General features: G+C 47.9%; 1 protein-coding gene across 1 annotated transcript in view; it reads right to left on the minus strand.

Moving 5' to 3' along the window:
- The window catches only part of GRIK4 (glutamate ionotropic receptor kainate type subunit 4), a 207,757-nt gene that overhangs the window by 43,004 nt on the left and 147,699 nt on the right, over window positions 1–17,054 (minus strand). Inside the window, exons 7-8 of the mRNA XM_031506858.2 lie at window positions 15,349–15,402; window positions 2,485–2,646 (exon numbers count right to left, since the gene is read on the minus strand). Coding sequence (XP_031362718.2) covers window positions 2,485–2,646; window positions 15,349–15,402 — 216 coding nt within the window. The remainder of the gene's footprint in view (window positions 1–2,484; window positions 2,647–15,348; window positions 15,403–17,054) is intronic.

Genomic DNA, 17,054 nt, shown 5'->3' on the forward strand with positions numbered 1-17,054 from the left:
GGTTTCTATTTCCATTTTCCCTGAGAAGTTAATCCCTTATTAGATGGTGAGCAAGAGACTTGTAGATCTCAGTGAAGCATTTGACATTATTGATTGGAATGTTTTACTCCTGAACTCTGTAAAATTCATTAGAATTTCTGCCAGCACCCTTTATGATTTCAAGCAATTTAAGTACTGGGTAGAGTGTGGAGATACACAGGATCAAGTCTTCATGGCATGGAATAGGAATCCCTTCCCTGCAGTCTGATTTTGCATGAAACAGAGGAAAACTACAAAGTTTTGAGGTCATAACCTCCAACAGAGGAGTGAAAAGAGACTTTTGGAATGTCCTCCAGGCAGATCCAGCCAGAGGGATTTGTTGCTGCCCTTCTGTGAGTTCCTCAGCTTTCCCCATGTCACCTTCAAAAACCTCTCACTACTTTTATATTCTCATTTTAAACCACAGCTTTGTCCCTGTGTCACAAAAAAAAGCCAATTTGTCTGCTAACAAATTGATTTTCTCCCTTGCCTGCACCATCTGATTTGTGCAGAGCTCTGTTGGTTTTGTGCCCCTCTGCAATATCAGAGCTCCATGGAAAATCCACGGGACTTGGAGGACTTCCTTCAATCCCCAAATTCTTGACAATTCTTGACAATTCTTGGCACTGAAACATGAACCCAGGTTTGGGTTTTGCCATGAGGGTTTTTTCTTCTCTCCCTAAAACATTATCAGCTGTATCTTTGCCCCCAAACCCAACACGGGGAATTAAAGCCATTAAAACCCTGGGAAATAGACTTTGCAATCTGGGTTTTATTCAATGACATAAACACTTAATTACAAACATCTGTTTTAGCCTAAATTCTAATTACCAAATCTAGCCATCTGTAATTTGAATGATTTTCTCTGATTTCCTTTCTTTGCAGTGTGATTAATGAGAATGGCATTAGAGCAGGCAGCTCCCTCCTCCTTTGTCAGATGCTTCCTCAGCTCCAGCAAGAATGCCCTGGGATTTTTGCAGCCCACAGGAAACCTCCCTCCTGTCACTTCCAGCTGTTGAGCTTCCTCTTCTCTCTTTAGGATGAGTTATCCCACAGCAGAACTCCTTCCCAGGGCTGCTCCCTGCCAGATTTCCAACAGCAGAGGCACAGTGGTCCTGGATTCACCTCACAGACAAAAGAAGCTCTGCTTGGGAATATTCCACCTCTGCTCTGTATCTTCCCTGCCCTCAAACCCTTCTCCCATCACCTGGGCAGTGGCATCTTGAAGAATTTCAGTTCTTCCAGGCATCTCCCCCACCTACAGGTTTTGCTGGATGTGGGGTAAGAACCTGAAATGAGAATTTTCATTTCCCCATCACACCTGCTGCTGGTTCCTGCTGTCTCCTGTTTGCCTTAGGAGGAGGAAATTTGTTTTTAATGCCTCTCAACAGGCCCTGCAGTCCAAAAAGGAATCTTCCTGGGAATAATCCCACGGAGACTGAGCAGGGCAAGCTGATTGCAGCTGCCTCTGAGTGGGAGGGACAGCAGGATGGTCCCAGGCACAGGAGCTCAAGTCAAGCCAAAGGATGTGGGCACAAAGGGCAAAAATCTCCTTATTTTGTCTCTTAAGGATCCCTTTGTGGTGACAATAAGGAGGTTTTCACAGCTCAGCTCGTCAAGGGGGGTCTGAGTTCAGTAAAATCCATGCAAGGGGTTCAGCTGATGATATTTCCCTGTCTCTCCTCCTTCAGATGCTGCTCTGATGTGGCAAATCTGCTTTGCAAACTCTCCCAGTTGTGCAGAATCCCTGGGGAATGCTCCAGTGCTGATGTGCACACTGCTCACACTCCTCGGGGAGCTGCTGGAGCACAGAGCACAGCTCAGCCCCATCTGCCTGACCCAGCCCTTCCAGCCACAGTCCCCCCTGCACGAGCCATTTTCCTGGAGTTTAAACAATCAGGGATAAACTTCATTGGGGAAAAAATGAATCAGAGCTGCATCATCGCCTGCACCCACAGAGAAATGAAATCCAAATCAAGATTAGGCTTGAATTTAAGGCTGTGATCCCAGTCCAGCACAGAGAAACTCTGCTAAGCTCTGCACCTCAAGGTCCTTTGGGCAGCTCTGACTTCCAGGGTCACTTTGCTGTTTTCCACATCAGGAGACTCCTTTGTCCTTTGTAAATCACAGATTGACAGCTCAAGTCCTCTCCTACCTACTTAATAAATATGCTCTGCCCTGGTTCTTCCTTCCCATTCCTGGACCAGCATCTCCCCATAAAATCCAACCCGAGGTACAACAGCAGCCTGGGGATATCCCTGAGCCATTTCACACAAGATTAAATAGGATTAAATAATTAAATGGATTAATAATTTAAATAACTTTTTAAAAAATTATTTGAGACCAGAGTTTTTACCCCTGAGTTGCTCAGGACCATCCTGAAGCTCTTCCCACAAGGTTTTTCCATGGTCTATCACAGCTCCCAGCTCAGGGAGGTTCTGGGGGATGGGAATGGACTTTACTTACTGCTGGCCCAGTAAAAGGAGCGTGGTCACAATTCTCCTGCCAGGACTGGTTGAGGCTCTGGACAAACTCTTGGAAGAAGGCATGAGACTGGTTGAAAATGGAGAATCCCAGGATGTTGACTCGGTCGTCCAGCAGGCTGTCCAGGCGCTGCAGGGAAAACTCCTACAGCAGCCCAAAACAGAAAATGGGATTAGAGGGGAAAACAGGCACTGAAAGCTTCAAACCCACTCAGTGCTCACAAATGGAATGGGAGATGTGAGATCCTGGATGCAAAACCCATGCAGCTGTTGGAAGGGAGAGCCGGGGTTTTAACCAGGATTTGACTCAGGGTGCTGCTCACCTCAGGCTTTTAATGAAGAGATCCAGTACTTTATTGGCCAAATTCAAAAAAAAAACACCCAAAATCCTCTAAAGAGGGCGTCACTCACCTGCTGAGTGAAGCTGTTCCATCACTACATCCCATTTGGTGACACCAAGTTTCAACTGTTAAATTAAATCAGTTCTTTCCCATAGGAAGAGGAACCAAATTCTGCCTAACCCTAAAAATCCTCAACCCTGCAGTACTCCTTTCTGCTGTCAAATCCCAGGAGGAGATGCCACCCTAATGCCCTGGGGAGGGCTGGAGGGTGCCTTGACTGTGAATTTTGGAGTTGGAAGCCTCCTCTTGCATTTCTACAAGTGCTAAGAAGTATAAAAACAACTACATAAGGAAAAAAAAATTAAAGCAAAAAATTAAGGCTGAGTTTTCCTCCTCATATCCACGGAAGCAGCTACACAAAGGTCCAGCCCTCCTTGTCCTATTAGCAGGGAATAATGGCACTTTCCTCACTAATTTCTCTTCTGCTAATTGCTGAAGTGGAGTGAGAAGGTGGGAGTGACACTTTCGGCAAATGCTGGATGCCCATCACGGATCCAGCTGTCCCTGGGCTCCCAGGGGGATGAGATTCCTGCAAGTCGAGCCATTTTTTATCTTTGCTGGGCACGCAGGAGCAATTCCTGTAAATCTCCCAAATGTGGGACTTACAAGACTATTCCAGCCCGGCCAAGACCCACGGGAACGCCATCCAAGCCAGGACGAAGCACATTTTGGACACGTTAACGTTGGGTAATGTGAAATTGCCTGTGAACTATTGATTCATTTGAATGATATCATCGCCCTGCCTTGCTGACAGGTGATCCATTCACCCAGGGCATCCTGTCAGCCCCAGTGAGCAGGGCAGATGGCTGATGAGGAGCAGCAGGAGGGATGGAAACCCCTGGAAAATCCTCTCTCCCCGCAGCCAGAGCCTCGAGGCAAATCGTGCAGGGCACCAGGCAAACAGCTGCCCCACTGCCCTCTTGGCTTCGGGGTATCCAAGAGGAAAATGAGATGTTCTGTCACAAAATCCAAGGTTTCATCTTGTGCCAGCCCGCCCCAGCCTCGGGGCAGCTGAAATGAGTGTGTTTGTTTATTTATTGTGCCTTTTCTCCCCTGGAAACACTTCCAAGCTTTTGAAGTTGAAGGGTTTTTTGTTATGCTCTGATCTTTAAATATGCAATTACTGGGAGAGGGGATGAAATGGTCTCCGTTCACGTGGGGAAACTGAGGCAGGGGGGAGATTCACCTCAGCCAGGCACAGCCACAGGGCTGAACTCAGAGGTCCTGCTGCCCTGAGTGGCTGAGTGCCACGGTCAGAACCAGCCCCCTGAAGGGATCTTTGCCCACTTTCCCTGGGTAAATTCCCTGTCCTGAGGCAGCTGCCAGGACTCTCTGCCTGCAAACGACCACAGCCAGACCCCGACGGGCTCCCCCAGAGCCGATAATTTGCTCTGGTTCAAACGTCACCAGCAGCTTTGCCCTGCTCCCATCACCACTGGCTGCTTTGTGCAAGCTTTGGTCTTTTCCCACAGCCAACCCTCTCCATATCCATCTTTTTCCAGGCAATCCTCCAGCTGCAGAAAGCCCCGTTTCTGTGGCTGTCACGTCCATAAAGCATCACCTCTGTGACACACAGGGGTGGCATGGCCTGGACCCGACCCCTTCCACCCTGCTCCCTGTCCTGTCCCTCTGCTCCAGCTCCAATCTTTGGCCATTAAATGCCTTTCCATCAGAGAGCAGCCAGCAGAGCCGGGTCAGGAGGAAATGAGCCGTGAGCTGCCTCTGCAATGAGATGGGGATAAACCACCCGAGGGGGACACACTTCATTTGCACTGGGATAAGAGAGATTTGCTCAGGTCAGGCTTTGCTGCAGAGGGCAAAAGGGTGAGAGCATCCCGATACTCCCCGAGCTGCCAGCTCAGCTTCTGTCCCTAATTGTTGGGGGTTTTTTTTCTCTCTTTTTACACTCATTCACCATGCCTGACATTTCCAAACCCACGTTTTGCAAACAAAACCTCGTTTGCTATTCCAGACCTGCACCTCTCAGCTGATTTCTCACCTGTCCTGCCCTCCTCCCATGCTTGCAAGAGGCAAACACAGGCAGGACAAGGGGTGGAAAACCCCTGACCTCTGGGATGTTTTCAGGTGGAGAGCCAAGGATTTCTCTCTGAGACATGATGAAGGATATTCCTACAGAAAACACTTTCCCAGCTGCCTTTTTCTCCTCCTGGAGTTACTCTCCCTCATCCCCAGTGCTGGCTGGAGCTTCTGCAGGATAGAAGATTCCCAATGCAAAAAGAGCAAAGAGCCATTAGGAAAATAACTCTGATATCCTGTATAAGAGAGGAGTCCAAGCCTTCTCCACCTGTGCAAACACAGCTTTATAACCACATGCTTTCAGAAAATGCCATCAAAATGACGGGTGCAAACAGCAGTTCCATCATTTCCTCCCATTCCATTGGGTTTTTTTATCCCTCTCCCTACACTGGAGGAATTGCAGTAATTGCCCAAAACTTGGCCCTCAATCTCAGTCCAACACGAGGCACAGAGAAGACCACCAGGAATCATGCCAAGGTGAATTTCAGGGACACAAATCCTGCCTGCCTGAATTCCTCCCCCTCTTTCCACTCTGTTTTTTTAAAACACCCACCACATGTCAATATTCTGTTTCAAGAGAGCTCGGTAAAAAATGAGACCCGGAGGATGTGCAGCCAAAATTAATGAACTTTTTTGCAGAAAGAAAAACCCCCAGGCCTTGCTCTGCTCACAGCAAATTCACCAGCAGGCACCAGCAGACAATTACAGTGTAGATTTTCTGACTGCTACTACAGGGCTGCAACCACAAAATGTGTGCTGTTAAATAACAACACTTAGCAATTCCGTGGCATTCTATATTTTCCCGAGTGCTAGTCACACAATTAGCTAATTGAATTCCACGGGGTTCCCTGGGAGACAGCGCTGGAGGAGTTATTAGAGGATGAAGTCACTCCCTGGCTCTCTGCAGCACTCCACCTGCACTCTGCACTTTCCAGCAGCACACGAACCCCGTGGAATGACCCCAGCATTGAGGGCACTGCCAGGACCTGGCTAATAAAAGCCATAAAGGTGAGCTCTGCCATCCTAAAGCCGTGGGATGGGATTTTCCAGCCAGGCTGGGTGTGAGTTATCAGATGTGCAGGATACACCCCCCCTTCTTTAGGGACATGAAGCCATCAGGAACAAGTGGTGCTCGCTGCAAGTCTGGCTTTGGAATGGATGGAGGAGCAGCTGATCCTGACCAGATTCTGCACTCACAACTCCTCTCCCACCTCAGCTGGCTCCTGCAGCACCCGTGAGTCTGGCAGGGAATTGTCCCTCCTGCCCTGCCCTGGGACAGCCCAGCAGCTCCTCAACAGTGTGGGAAATCCCAGCTGCCTTACCCAGGGGGAAATCCTGCCCTGGAGCTGTTATGCCCAAATACAGAGGGGGAAACTGAGGTGCAGAGTGAAAATCAGCAAGAGATTTATACCTGGCAGCACGCTCTTAGGGCCATGGAAGGGTTGGGGTTGGAAGGGACATTTAACAGCATCTCGCTCCACCCTGACACCTTCCCAGGCTGCTCCCAGCCCTGTCCAGCCTGGCCTTGGGCACTGCCAGGGATCCAGGAGCAGTCACAGCTTCTCTGGGCACCCTGTGCCAGGGCCTCACCACCATCACAGGGAAGAATTCCTTCCCAGTATCCCTAAATCTACCTTCTTTCACCTTAGAACCATTTTCTCTTCCCCTATCACCCCATGCCCTTGTCAAAATCCTTCTCCAGCCCTCTTGCAGGTCACACTCAAGCACTGGAAGGTGCTGGAAGTCTCTCCAAAGATTCTCTTTTCCAGGCTGAGCAGCCCAAAAGAGATGTGGTTTAAAAACCTGCCTTACAACACAAACCATCAAAGCCAGCATCCATCTATCAGCATCTCACTAATGAGGCTCATCCCAAACCTGCAGCTAAGCTATCAACTCCTGGGCTAAAGGAAATCCCAGGAATTATGGCACTGGCTCCACTGCTTCCCAAGAAGAGTGGCTGGAGATTTCAGCATTGAGATTTCAGATTCCAGCCCAGCAGGAAATTGTCCACGTCACAGCAGCCTGCCTGGCAAAAAAATAATGTATTTTAAAGTGTGGAGCCACCTCCCCTTCCCTGCCAAGCTGGGATGTCCCTCCAGAGAGTGGCTCCTGGTAATTTTTCCTCCTGCAGCAGCCACTGTGCTGCTGAGCACTGCAGCAGCTCCTGAGCTCCTTCCAGCATCGATTTTGCTGGTGATCCTGTTCTGCAGCCCCAGTGTGTGTGCAGGACCTCGATCCTTACCTCATCTTTAATAACCCAGAGTGCCTGGGCAGCGGGGAGGCAGGAAGCAGTGCCTGCAGGCTGGGGACAAGCCCAAAGAGGGTTTTTTTCACTGCCAGGGACACCCAGACCTTCCCACGCCCTGACCTCAGCCCAAGGCTCTGGAAGGAGCAGGGTTTGCTCAATTCAGGCTGCACCAAGAGCAAGGTGCCCTCTCCATCCCTCCTCTCTCTCAGTTTCATCTTCCTCTCCTAATCACTGCGAGGACTTTATTGGATTTTTGGATCTGCTGATTAACAGCCTCCTAAACTCCCTCCAACACTGTGCTCAGCAGGAGAAACTCACTGCTGTAAACTCAGCAGAGACTGCACTGACCTCACTCCCAGCACCAAAAGCTGATTTACACCTGATTTACACCTGATTTACACCAGGCCCAGGACACTCTGTGCTGTTCCTACTCTTTTTTCAAGTGGGATGGGAAAGGAGAACGCTGGGCCAAGGCTTCCATTTCTCTATTAAACCCTCACTCTGGCAAAACCTCCTTGCTCAGAGTGTTTGGTGCTCAGAAAAGCTCTCTGAACCCGGAGTGCAATGTCCATCCTCAGATTTCTGGGCAGCTTTTGTGCAAGAGCCAAACCTGCAGTGCCAACTCAGCCCAGCTCTGGTGACATCACCTCTGTGTGTCCTTAGTCACCATTTTGGGGTTAATTAAGTATCCCAGAGCAGGTTCTTTGGGCAAACAGGACTCCAGGTCATGGAAGGCAAAACTAAAACACTTCACCCAAAAGGAGCTTGACCCTGCAATGGTCACTTCCTCACCCCCTGGCCCCAGTGACCAATTTTCCCCAAAAATCACCCAAATCAGTCAGAGGTGGAGGAAATTCCTGCCTTTTCCTCTCTGGATCCTGCTGCCCTCGGAGCAGAGCTGCCAAGCCTGTAAATCATTCCAAAGCTCTGCTCAGAACACATTTATTTGTTTACTCAAGTGGACAATATTATGTTAAGTGCTTTCTATGGTTTTCCTGAAAGGCTCCATTTATTTATAAACTATTGACGGAGTCAATAAGTTTCTAATGGGTCACACGTAAAAATCAATTCCTCTAGGAGGGAAAAAACGTGGAAAAAAGCAACAATTTGAGTAGGTAAATGGATGGGGTTGATCTACTCAAGGCAATGCTAGCTGGCCATTCAGGTAGGGAAAGAGAAGCTGTGACCTCAGTGAGCTCAGGGGCAATTTAGGGGAATATATTTCTATCTGTAATTGGATTTATCTTCCAAAAAAAAAGCATTGATGTACCTTACAGATCTTGAACCTCCTCATGCAAGGCCAGCTGTTAAATTTTGGAGGCTTTCCTTCAAACAAGAGCACTTTTAGGAAAATACACTGCCCAAACTTCGACTTCTCTGCAGTGAGCACGAGATTTGGAGAGAGAATATCCGCAAAGAGGTCAAGTGCTAAATGTTGGGATCTGAAAAAAGACAACTCTTGGAAAAAAGGGGTGAGAAGTAGGGAAAGAGGGAAAGAGAGAGATTTGTTGCCCTCACCTCAGAGGGGGTGAGAAGTAGGGAAAGAAGGAAAAAGAGAGATTTGCCCTCACCTCAGAGGGGCTGGGGTGTATCTGAGAGAATGATTTACCCAAAAATTTGGGAATCAAGCACAGGGATCTGGTCATAAAGTAACAAGACTGAGGCAGCAAAAGGCAGGGAGGCACAGCCACTGCTTTGTCTAAACCCTCCTTCCCTCATGCTAACTGGAACGAGGAGAAATTGCTTTGGCAGCCTTGCAAAAACCTGATTTGTTTGCCCTGCTACCACATGCCATGAAAATATGATCCATAAATCCCGGCAATGATCGGGGCTCTCCAGAACACTTCGCTTCAGCTGCTGGGAATCAGGAGGGCTGGCTGGGCTGGGAGAAATCTGAAATTTGTCACAGGAGAAATGAGATTCTGCCTTCCTCACCTGGGCAAAGCTCGGGGAGGTGCCCCTGGCAGCTCAAAGGCCAAGCAGCACAACCCATGCTGGAGCTCACGGTGAAAAAGAAGATTATTTCAGCACAAAAAGGTAATTGCACAAGAAACAAGCCCTGGTCAAAGCCTAATCTGTAGTTTTCTGTCCCTCTGCTTGATTTGACATCATCCCTTCCTCCCAAGGGATGTCACCCTGCTGACAAGCTACAGCACAAACGTGTGGCACTCTCTGGGGGATCTGGACACCAATTTCCCCTCCAGTTCTTCTCCCAGGCTGACAACTCAGCTTTGGAAACCTCATCCTCTATGAAGACCTCTTTATAAATCACCAAACAAAGCAGGGAAAGTAGGAAACAAGGCAAAAAAACCCCAAGCCTGAACTGATTTATCTGGTCTGTGGGAGTTGAACACGGCAGCTGTTTTATCAGCAGCAACACCTGCACACAATTTTGTCAGGGAAGAAAACTGCACCCAGTGAATTGCCCTGCCTGGCTTGAGGCAAGGGGAAACCTCCTTTACACCTTCCCCCTCGGAGCAATAATTTTAATTGTTTCAGTTATTCCCATCTAATTGTCAAATATTTTGAAATTTAAACCCAGCCTGAGGTCCGGATGTTACTTAAAAAAAAAACCAAACAAACCTAAATACAAACCAAACAGAGAAGGGAAAAAAAAAGACAAACCCCAATAGCTACAGAGAATTAACAAGCTAAAAGAATTAATTGTAGCGTGGAGTTTTGGAGGCATCCAACACCCCTCCTACTCTGTGCTGCTGATTTCAGGGATTTCCAGTGCTGGAAGGAACATTTTCTTCAATGCACAGCAGTTTGCTTTCAATGGTCTATTTGTGCAATATTATTATTATTATTATTATTATTATTATTATTATTATTATTATTATTACTACTACTATTACTATTACTATTGTTATTACTATTATTAATTTTGATTTTTATTATTCTGCACATCATTGCCCCCTCACATGACCGTGAGTTCTTTGGAGACCCAGCCAGCCCTGCCAGGGAGAAGGGAAGGGATGATGAACAGCTCTGAGATTATCCTGATAGTAAAAGGGTTTTAAAATCATGGGGATTTAGGGTTAAAAGGAAAATTAAGCTTAGTAGGCCCTGGAAAAAAATAAATAACCTGGGTACATGAAGGCCTTGTACCTTGCTAGAACTGCACCTGTGTAGCTGGTACATGATAAATGATATAATTGTTAGATGTTATGATTGTTTAGTAATTAAATATAATTACTGTTGAAACTGTGGTCAAGGGCCTAAGAAAGATCATGAGAAACTCATGTCAATGTATACAATAGAACAATATAAGTTTAATAATTAATATGTACGTTATATAATGATAGAATATAAAATATGCTCAGCTCGAAAGCCGTGTCGGAGTCAGATTTGGGTCTGGACCCCTGATTCCCAGAGCTCTCAATAAAAGCACCTGCAGATAATCATATCCTGTGATTATCTGCAGGGAATTTCATCCCTCCCAAAAGTCCCAGACCAAGGGAATCAGAACCACGTGGAGATGCCAGGGAGAAAATGGGTTTGGACGGGGATTTTTTGCCAGGGGATGGAGGACAGGAGGGCTGCCAGGAGTGCCCCAAATGTAGGACGTGGGGAAGAAAAATGTACCAGACCTGAGAGTTCCATTAGGAACTCCTGGAAAATTTGCCAGGCTGCTGCTGCTGACAAAAACAGGTCCCTGGAGCTGGCTGAAGGAGGCTGATAATGAATTTGCACGCAGGAAAGGAGCCTGTGGGTATTTTTACATCGGGCTGCTCGCCTTGGCTCCCATGGAAATGTGTTGGGGGCTGAGGGTTCCTCCTCGTCTGCTCCTCTGATCTCCTGGGAGAGCTCTGGTGCCGCTGCCTGCAGCCTCCAGGCTGGGACAGAGGGGTCATCACCCCCCAAAAATGCCCTCCTGTGCCCCAGCACACAGAGAATTCCCTCCTCTCACACTCACAGAGAGCAGAGCTGCACCACACCACGAGCTGTCAGCTGGGATGTGCTTATTAAATAAAATTAATGCTAAAAGACAGAAACAGAACTCCCCTCTAGAGCTGCAGGGCAGGTGTTTAATTCAGCATTTTATCCTATTTTCTCCTCTTTTTTTCTTTTTTTTTGCCTGAAATATTTTTCCATCTCCAAGCAGCTCCGTGCTCTACAGACTCTCTATTCCCTTTCCTGATGGGTTCTCTCTCCATTTAAGCCATCTTTTTGCTTGCTCCCCTTGACAGTAGTTCACTCTGATTTTATCTTTTCTATTAGGCAGTGATTGCAGAACCTCAGAGGGTTCATTAGGAGCTTGATAATCCCTCCAGATTTATGAGCCTAAATTGCTCACTCCCATCTCCAATCCCCATTTAAATATTACTAATTTCCTTAAACATCTCTTCCATCTGCCCAGGTTTTGTCTGATGTCACCTTCCCATAATGATCCCTGCCAAAAATCCTGTTAGCTCTGCTAAGGGCTGGGCTTTTGAACAAAGTGGTAAAATAACCTGGATAAACAGATTAATACCCTGGGAGAGTGAATGGCAACAAAACTCATTTCTTTATCACCTGCCATAGCTGCATTCCACGAGATGAATGGGTTTGAAAGGCAAATTTCACCTCCAGCAAATGCTTCATCACACCCGAGCTCAGGACTGGGTGGGGGTGGAGGTGGGAGCTTCATTTTTAGAGTAGCATCCATGAGATGCTGCTCACACAACAGAAACAACTCTTAAAAGAAGACATTTTTTGCAGATTCTTCTGGTGATGTGCAGGTGGAAATCCCTCACTGTGTGCCCAGCCCTGCTCTGTGGGACTGGGAATGGGTTTGGGAGGGCAAGTCGGACAGGAAGAGCTGTTGGGAGCACTGGGAATTCCCCCTGGGAGTGGGAATGGCTGGGATTGGCACTGTGGGCACATCTGTAGGGATGGCACTGTCCCTCAGCAGCTGTGCCAGCACGGTGACACCGTGACTTGGGGCATGACGGAGCCCCGGCCTGGTTCAGGGGCTCTGTGTGGTGGAAAAGTCTCTCCTCCAGCCCGAGCTTCCAAAGAAAGGCTCAGAATTCTTCTCTTGTTCGGTCTCAAGGCAGTTTATTGCAAGTTATCTAAAAGATTTTCTCCTTGGGCTGCTGTGGTTTGCTCACAGCTCAGGCAGAGGCACACACACACCCTGACATCCTCTCTGACCCCGACTGCTTCTTCTCTCCTACCCAGGGTTGCTGCTGTCTTTTATACGGTACATTACCATATAAAATAAATAAAATACCATGGTGTTACATGTTTACAGTTTTTCCCCAATGCCTATTACCTATATTAAATGGTGATTTTCTACTCTAAACCAATCTGTGAGTGCCAACATCACCAAGAACATGGAGGTGAGGAAGGAGAAAGAGGGAGGACAGGGCAGGCCCAAATCCCAAATCCATCTTAAAACCTCTGACCCCCATGTACAAAACCAAAACCCCCTGTACAGCACTCAAAAATTCTTCCCTCTACTTTTTGACTACTTCTACTCTAATATCTAAACTTTTGTGACTTCTTGTTCTTCCTGCAAGGTTGGTAAATCATTCCATGTTTCAAACCCAAAATCACAGCTGTTTGCAGCTGCCTGCCAGGGTCTCAAATGCTTCTGACCTGGGCCTGGAACCTCCAAAAATGTCTGAGGGACATTTTGAGTTCCAACAGGGGCACACAGCACAACCCCCAAGCTGCCTCCCTGCAGGAACAGCCCTTCCTCTGCCTGTGCTGTCCATCCCACGGGCATGAAAAACAGCTCTGAAGTTTGTCCTGCTGGACTGACCCATGGATTGGACACTGAGAGGAGCCCAGCCAGGAGCCCCATGGCCTTTTTCATTTCTCCCTCTGACACCTCCCTCCCTGTCATCACAAGCCCCAGCCAGGGAATTATTCCCAGCCAGGGAATAATTAGCATTGACTCCATGATTGCAGAAGGCTGATCAACTGCTTTATTATATCGTCTTATACTATATTATACTAATTAAGAAACTCAGTAACCCCCTACAGCCAGTCCCATCCAGCTCTGACCTAATTGGTCAATCTATCCCAACACCATGCAGTGTCCAGTTAAGGAATCACCCTTTGGTTAAACAAATCTCCATGGCACATTCCACACATGCACAGCAGGAGGTGCAGCAAGCAGAGATAAGAATTGTTTCTCGTTCTTTTCTCTGATTTTATCACAGCCTTCCCCACAGAATCACAGAATCACAGAATCACAGAATCACAGAATCAATCCCAGAATCCCAGAATCACAGAATCACAGAATTACAGAATAATGAGGTTGGAAGAGCTTCTGAGATCATCAAGTCCAACCCATGCCCCAACACCACAACTACACTATAGCACCAAGTGCCAAGTCCAGTCTTTTTTTAAACATATCCAGAGATGGTGATTCCACCACCTCCCTGGGAAGACAATTCCAGTATTTTATTATTCTTTCAGTGATTTTTTTTTCCTAATATCCAACCTAAAGTTCCCTGACGTAGCTGAGGCTGTGTCCTCCTGTTCTGTCAGTGCTGCCCGGTGGAAGAGACCGACCCTGCCTGTCTAAACCTCCCTTCAGGAGCTGTAGAGAGCAATGAGGAAAATGCCTGGGAAAGTTGTTTTTCTCTGTGGCCAGACAGCTGCTGCCACACCTCCCCTTATCCCTTCTCCACTCTGTGCCCCAACTGCTCCCAACTTTTCCATTTCCCTCCTTCTCCTTCCCCCTTTCCACTCCATCTCCCTGCCCACACGTTTGGCTCCGGCCCTTCCCGTCTGTCTCCCACCCAAACACAAAGTGTGATTCAGCTCTCGGCTTCCCTGCCAGAAATATTAATAGGAATTAAAGAATAGGAGAATCACTCGGGTTGGGAGGCATCTCCACTTCACCCCCCAGGCTTCCATCAGCCCCACTGACAGCTGGGTTCCTGCTCTCCTGGTGGAGAAGTTCCTCTGATGTTTATTTGGGATTTCCCCTTCTGCTGCTTCAGCCCATTGCTCCTTGTTCAGCACAGCACTGAGGGGTTTAGCCACACCATGATCCCATTAATGCTATTCATGGCCATGAAGCCAAACCATCCCCATCTCTCAGCATTTATGGGATTTATGGACACAAGGCTGTGACGCCTTTCACGTGCTCATCCCTTTTCCAGCACAGGGAATGGCCTCGAGGGGGTGACAACATCAGCAATACCCCCACAGATCAGGAAAATCAGGAAAAACAGGACAATCAGAAAAATCAGGAAAATCAGGAAACCCAGGACAATCAGAAAAATCAGGACAAACAGAAAAATCAGGAAAATCAGGAAACCCAGGACAATCAGAAAAATCAGGACAATCAGGAAAATCAGAAAAATCAGGAAAATCAGGAAACCCAGGGCAATCAGAAAAACCAGGAAAATCAGAAAAACCAGGACAATCAGAAAAAACAGGACAATCAGAAAAACCAGGACAATTGGAAAAACCAGGAAACCAGGGCAATCAGGATCCACCATCTCATGGAGCTTCCCAAAGACCTGCACATCTCATTGCACCAGCTCCCATCACAATGTCCACAATTCCTGCTCTTGGATGCTGCACCCATCATTTTCCACCTCCCCAAGACCTTCCCAGCTTTGCAGGAATGATGTCTGAAGATCTTTCAGCTTTTTATATATTTTCGTATCCTTGTAGCCTCACAGCTTTTAAATATGTAGTTGCAGAGTTTCTAGTGATTTTCCTGCCCTTTCTCACATTTTAGAACAATAAGCCAACTCTTCCTAACACCTTCTTGAAATGCTGGTTAGTCTGATTTTAACAACAGGAATTTCTAACGAGGACATCTTCTTTTGCACCAGAATTTAAGAGATGTAACAAGACACAGAACAACTCCAAGGGGCAGACCCAAGGGTTGGTTGCTGGGGCAACTGGTCTCCTGTTGGATGTACCTGTCAGATGAACTAATTAATTAACCTGATACAAACTGTAGAAATCCAATACCATGTGTGCACAGAAAGCTTTCGTTACAGAACTGCTCGTGGAAATATTATTTTTGATATTGTTTGGAAAGGTTTTGCCTTTTGATTCTAGGCAGCAGGGGACACCCCTGCCTCCCTCCCTCCCTCCCCAGCACACGTGGCTCTGCCCAAGGATCCCACGGGTCAGGGGGATCAGCTCCCATTAAAATGACTCCACACTCAAGCAGGAAAAGCTGGGAAAAACTCCTTACCAGATTAGTGAAGATATAGGTGTAATAGGCAGATGCCATCCCCAGTTCAGCTGCCTGTGAAGGAGAGGAAAAAAGAGATTAAACCAGAGCCTGACAATCTCCAATCTCCACTCCAGCAAGGCAGAGCCAGGGCCACATTTTGCTTTTTTCAGGCTTATCTCTCCCTGCAGGAAGGGAGGGTGGGACACAGCAGCACGGTTGGACCTGGGAAATTAAAGTCTGGGGAAGCAATTTTTCATCAGGATTGAGCCTGGCTGAGGTCTCCTGCCCACGCCAGCCCTGACAAAGTGCCTGCACAGAGGGAAATGACCCAGCTGCAGAGCCCTGGGAGCATCCCTGCCCTCTCCACGGCATTCTGAGATGGAATTCAGGGATTCCTGCAGCCATCCAAGGACAAAATCTAAGGAAGATGCCTGTGGGAAACAGAAACTTTTGAACTCCCAGCAGAAAAGCTTTTGAACCCCTGACAGACCCCAGTGGTCCACAGAGACACTGGGAAGGTGAGGTGGGCCCTGCAGCCCCAGTCCTGAGAGCTCCAGAACTCCTTGGGATGATGAATTCCATTATGGTTTTAGAGGAAAATAAGGATTTCTGCTTATTTTGTGTGTGGATGCTGCTTTGCTCCTGTTTTGGGACGTAATGAGGGAAAAGAGCAGCTGAGAGCTGCAGGCTTGTCCCTTCCACCACAAACACCATGGTGGAGAGAGAAAGGCAGGAAAAGCTCTTGGGAGTTACAGCAAAAGGACAATCAAGCCACTGGTGGTTTTCCAGTTTTATCAGTCAGATTTGGGCTCAAATCCCACAAATTAATGAGCATGGATGAGACCCAGTAACTCAGCGTGCTCTCCAGAATTGAGACAGGGCGTGCTGGCCACAGAAATAGAAGAAAACGGGGCAAAACTGTCCAGGGATGCAGAGAGAAGGACACAGAATTTTCCATGGGGATAATCTGTTCCAGAGATCACAGAGCAGATAACTGAAGCCCTTTCCCAAAATTCTCACTACACAAGGAGCTGGTTGTGGGAACAGATGCTCAGGAAAGTGGGGCATTAATCTGCAGATGCTCCTGGAAGCCTCTGTTCCACTGCCAAGCACAGCTGCTCTCAAATCAAGCTTCCAGACCCTGGCAAAGAGGTTTTCCCAGCAGGCCAGACCACCCAGAGGAATGGGAGGCAAGGGGTAAGGACCAAAGGCAGCACCTCCTGGTCTGAGCTCCTTTTTGTCCTTCCCAGAAGCTGTGGGAACAGAAAGTGAGGGAAGGAAAGACAGAAAGAGCAGCTTGGATTGTACCTCTCCCTTTTCCTGCCTGCCTTTGAGCTGTTCCTGTGTAAACCTGAGGCCGCCAGGCTCAGGTGTGAAGCCCAGACCCACACACTGAAGCAGCACAGAATGTGAAAAATAGAAAAGCTAAACCTGAGGCATCAATTGAAATGTGAAAATTCCCACAGCAGCGCTGGAAATGGGCTCTGCCCAAGGGGGAATTGCCATTGATGGAATTTCCAGGGCTGGATCTGTGCAAGTGGTGGTTGAATTGCTCTGAGGGGATGTGTTTGCTCTGCTTGCTCTCACAAACCTGTGCCCAGCCCCTTGGCTGCACACTGTCACCCTGTCCCCTGCCCAGCTGGCACAACAGACACAGCAAAGTTTGCTCCAAGGAGTCCCCTGAACCCAGAGGAGGCTGCCTCATTTTTCACCCCCTCCACAGC

The sequence above is a fragment of the Lonchura striata genome, chromosome 23 (genome assembly GCF_046129695.1).
Source record: "Lonchura striata isolate bLonStr1 chromosome 23, bLonStr1.mat, whole genome shotgun sequence".
NCBI lineage: Eukaryota > Metazoa > Chordata > Aves > Passeriformes > Estrildidae > Lonchura > Lonchura striata.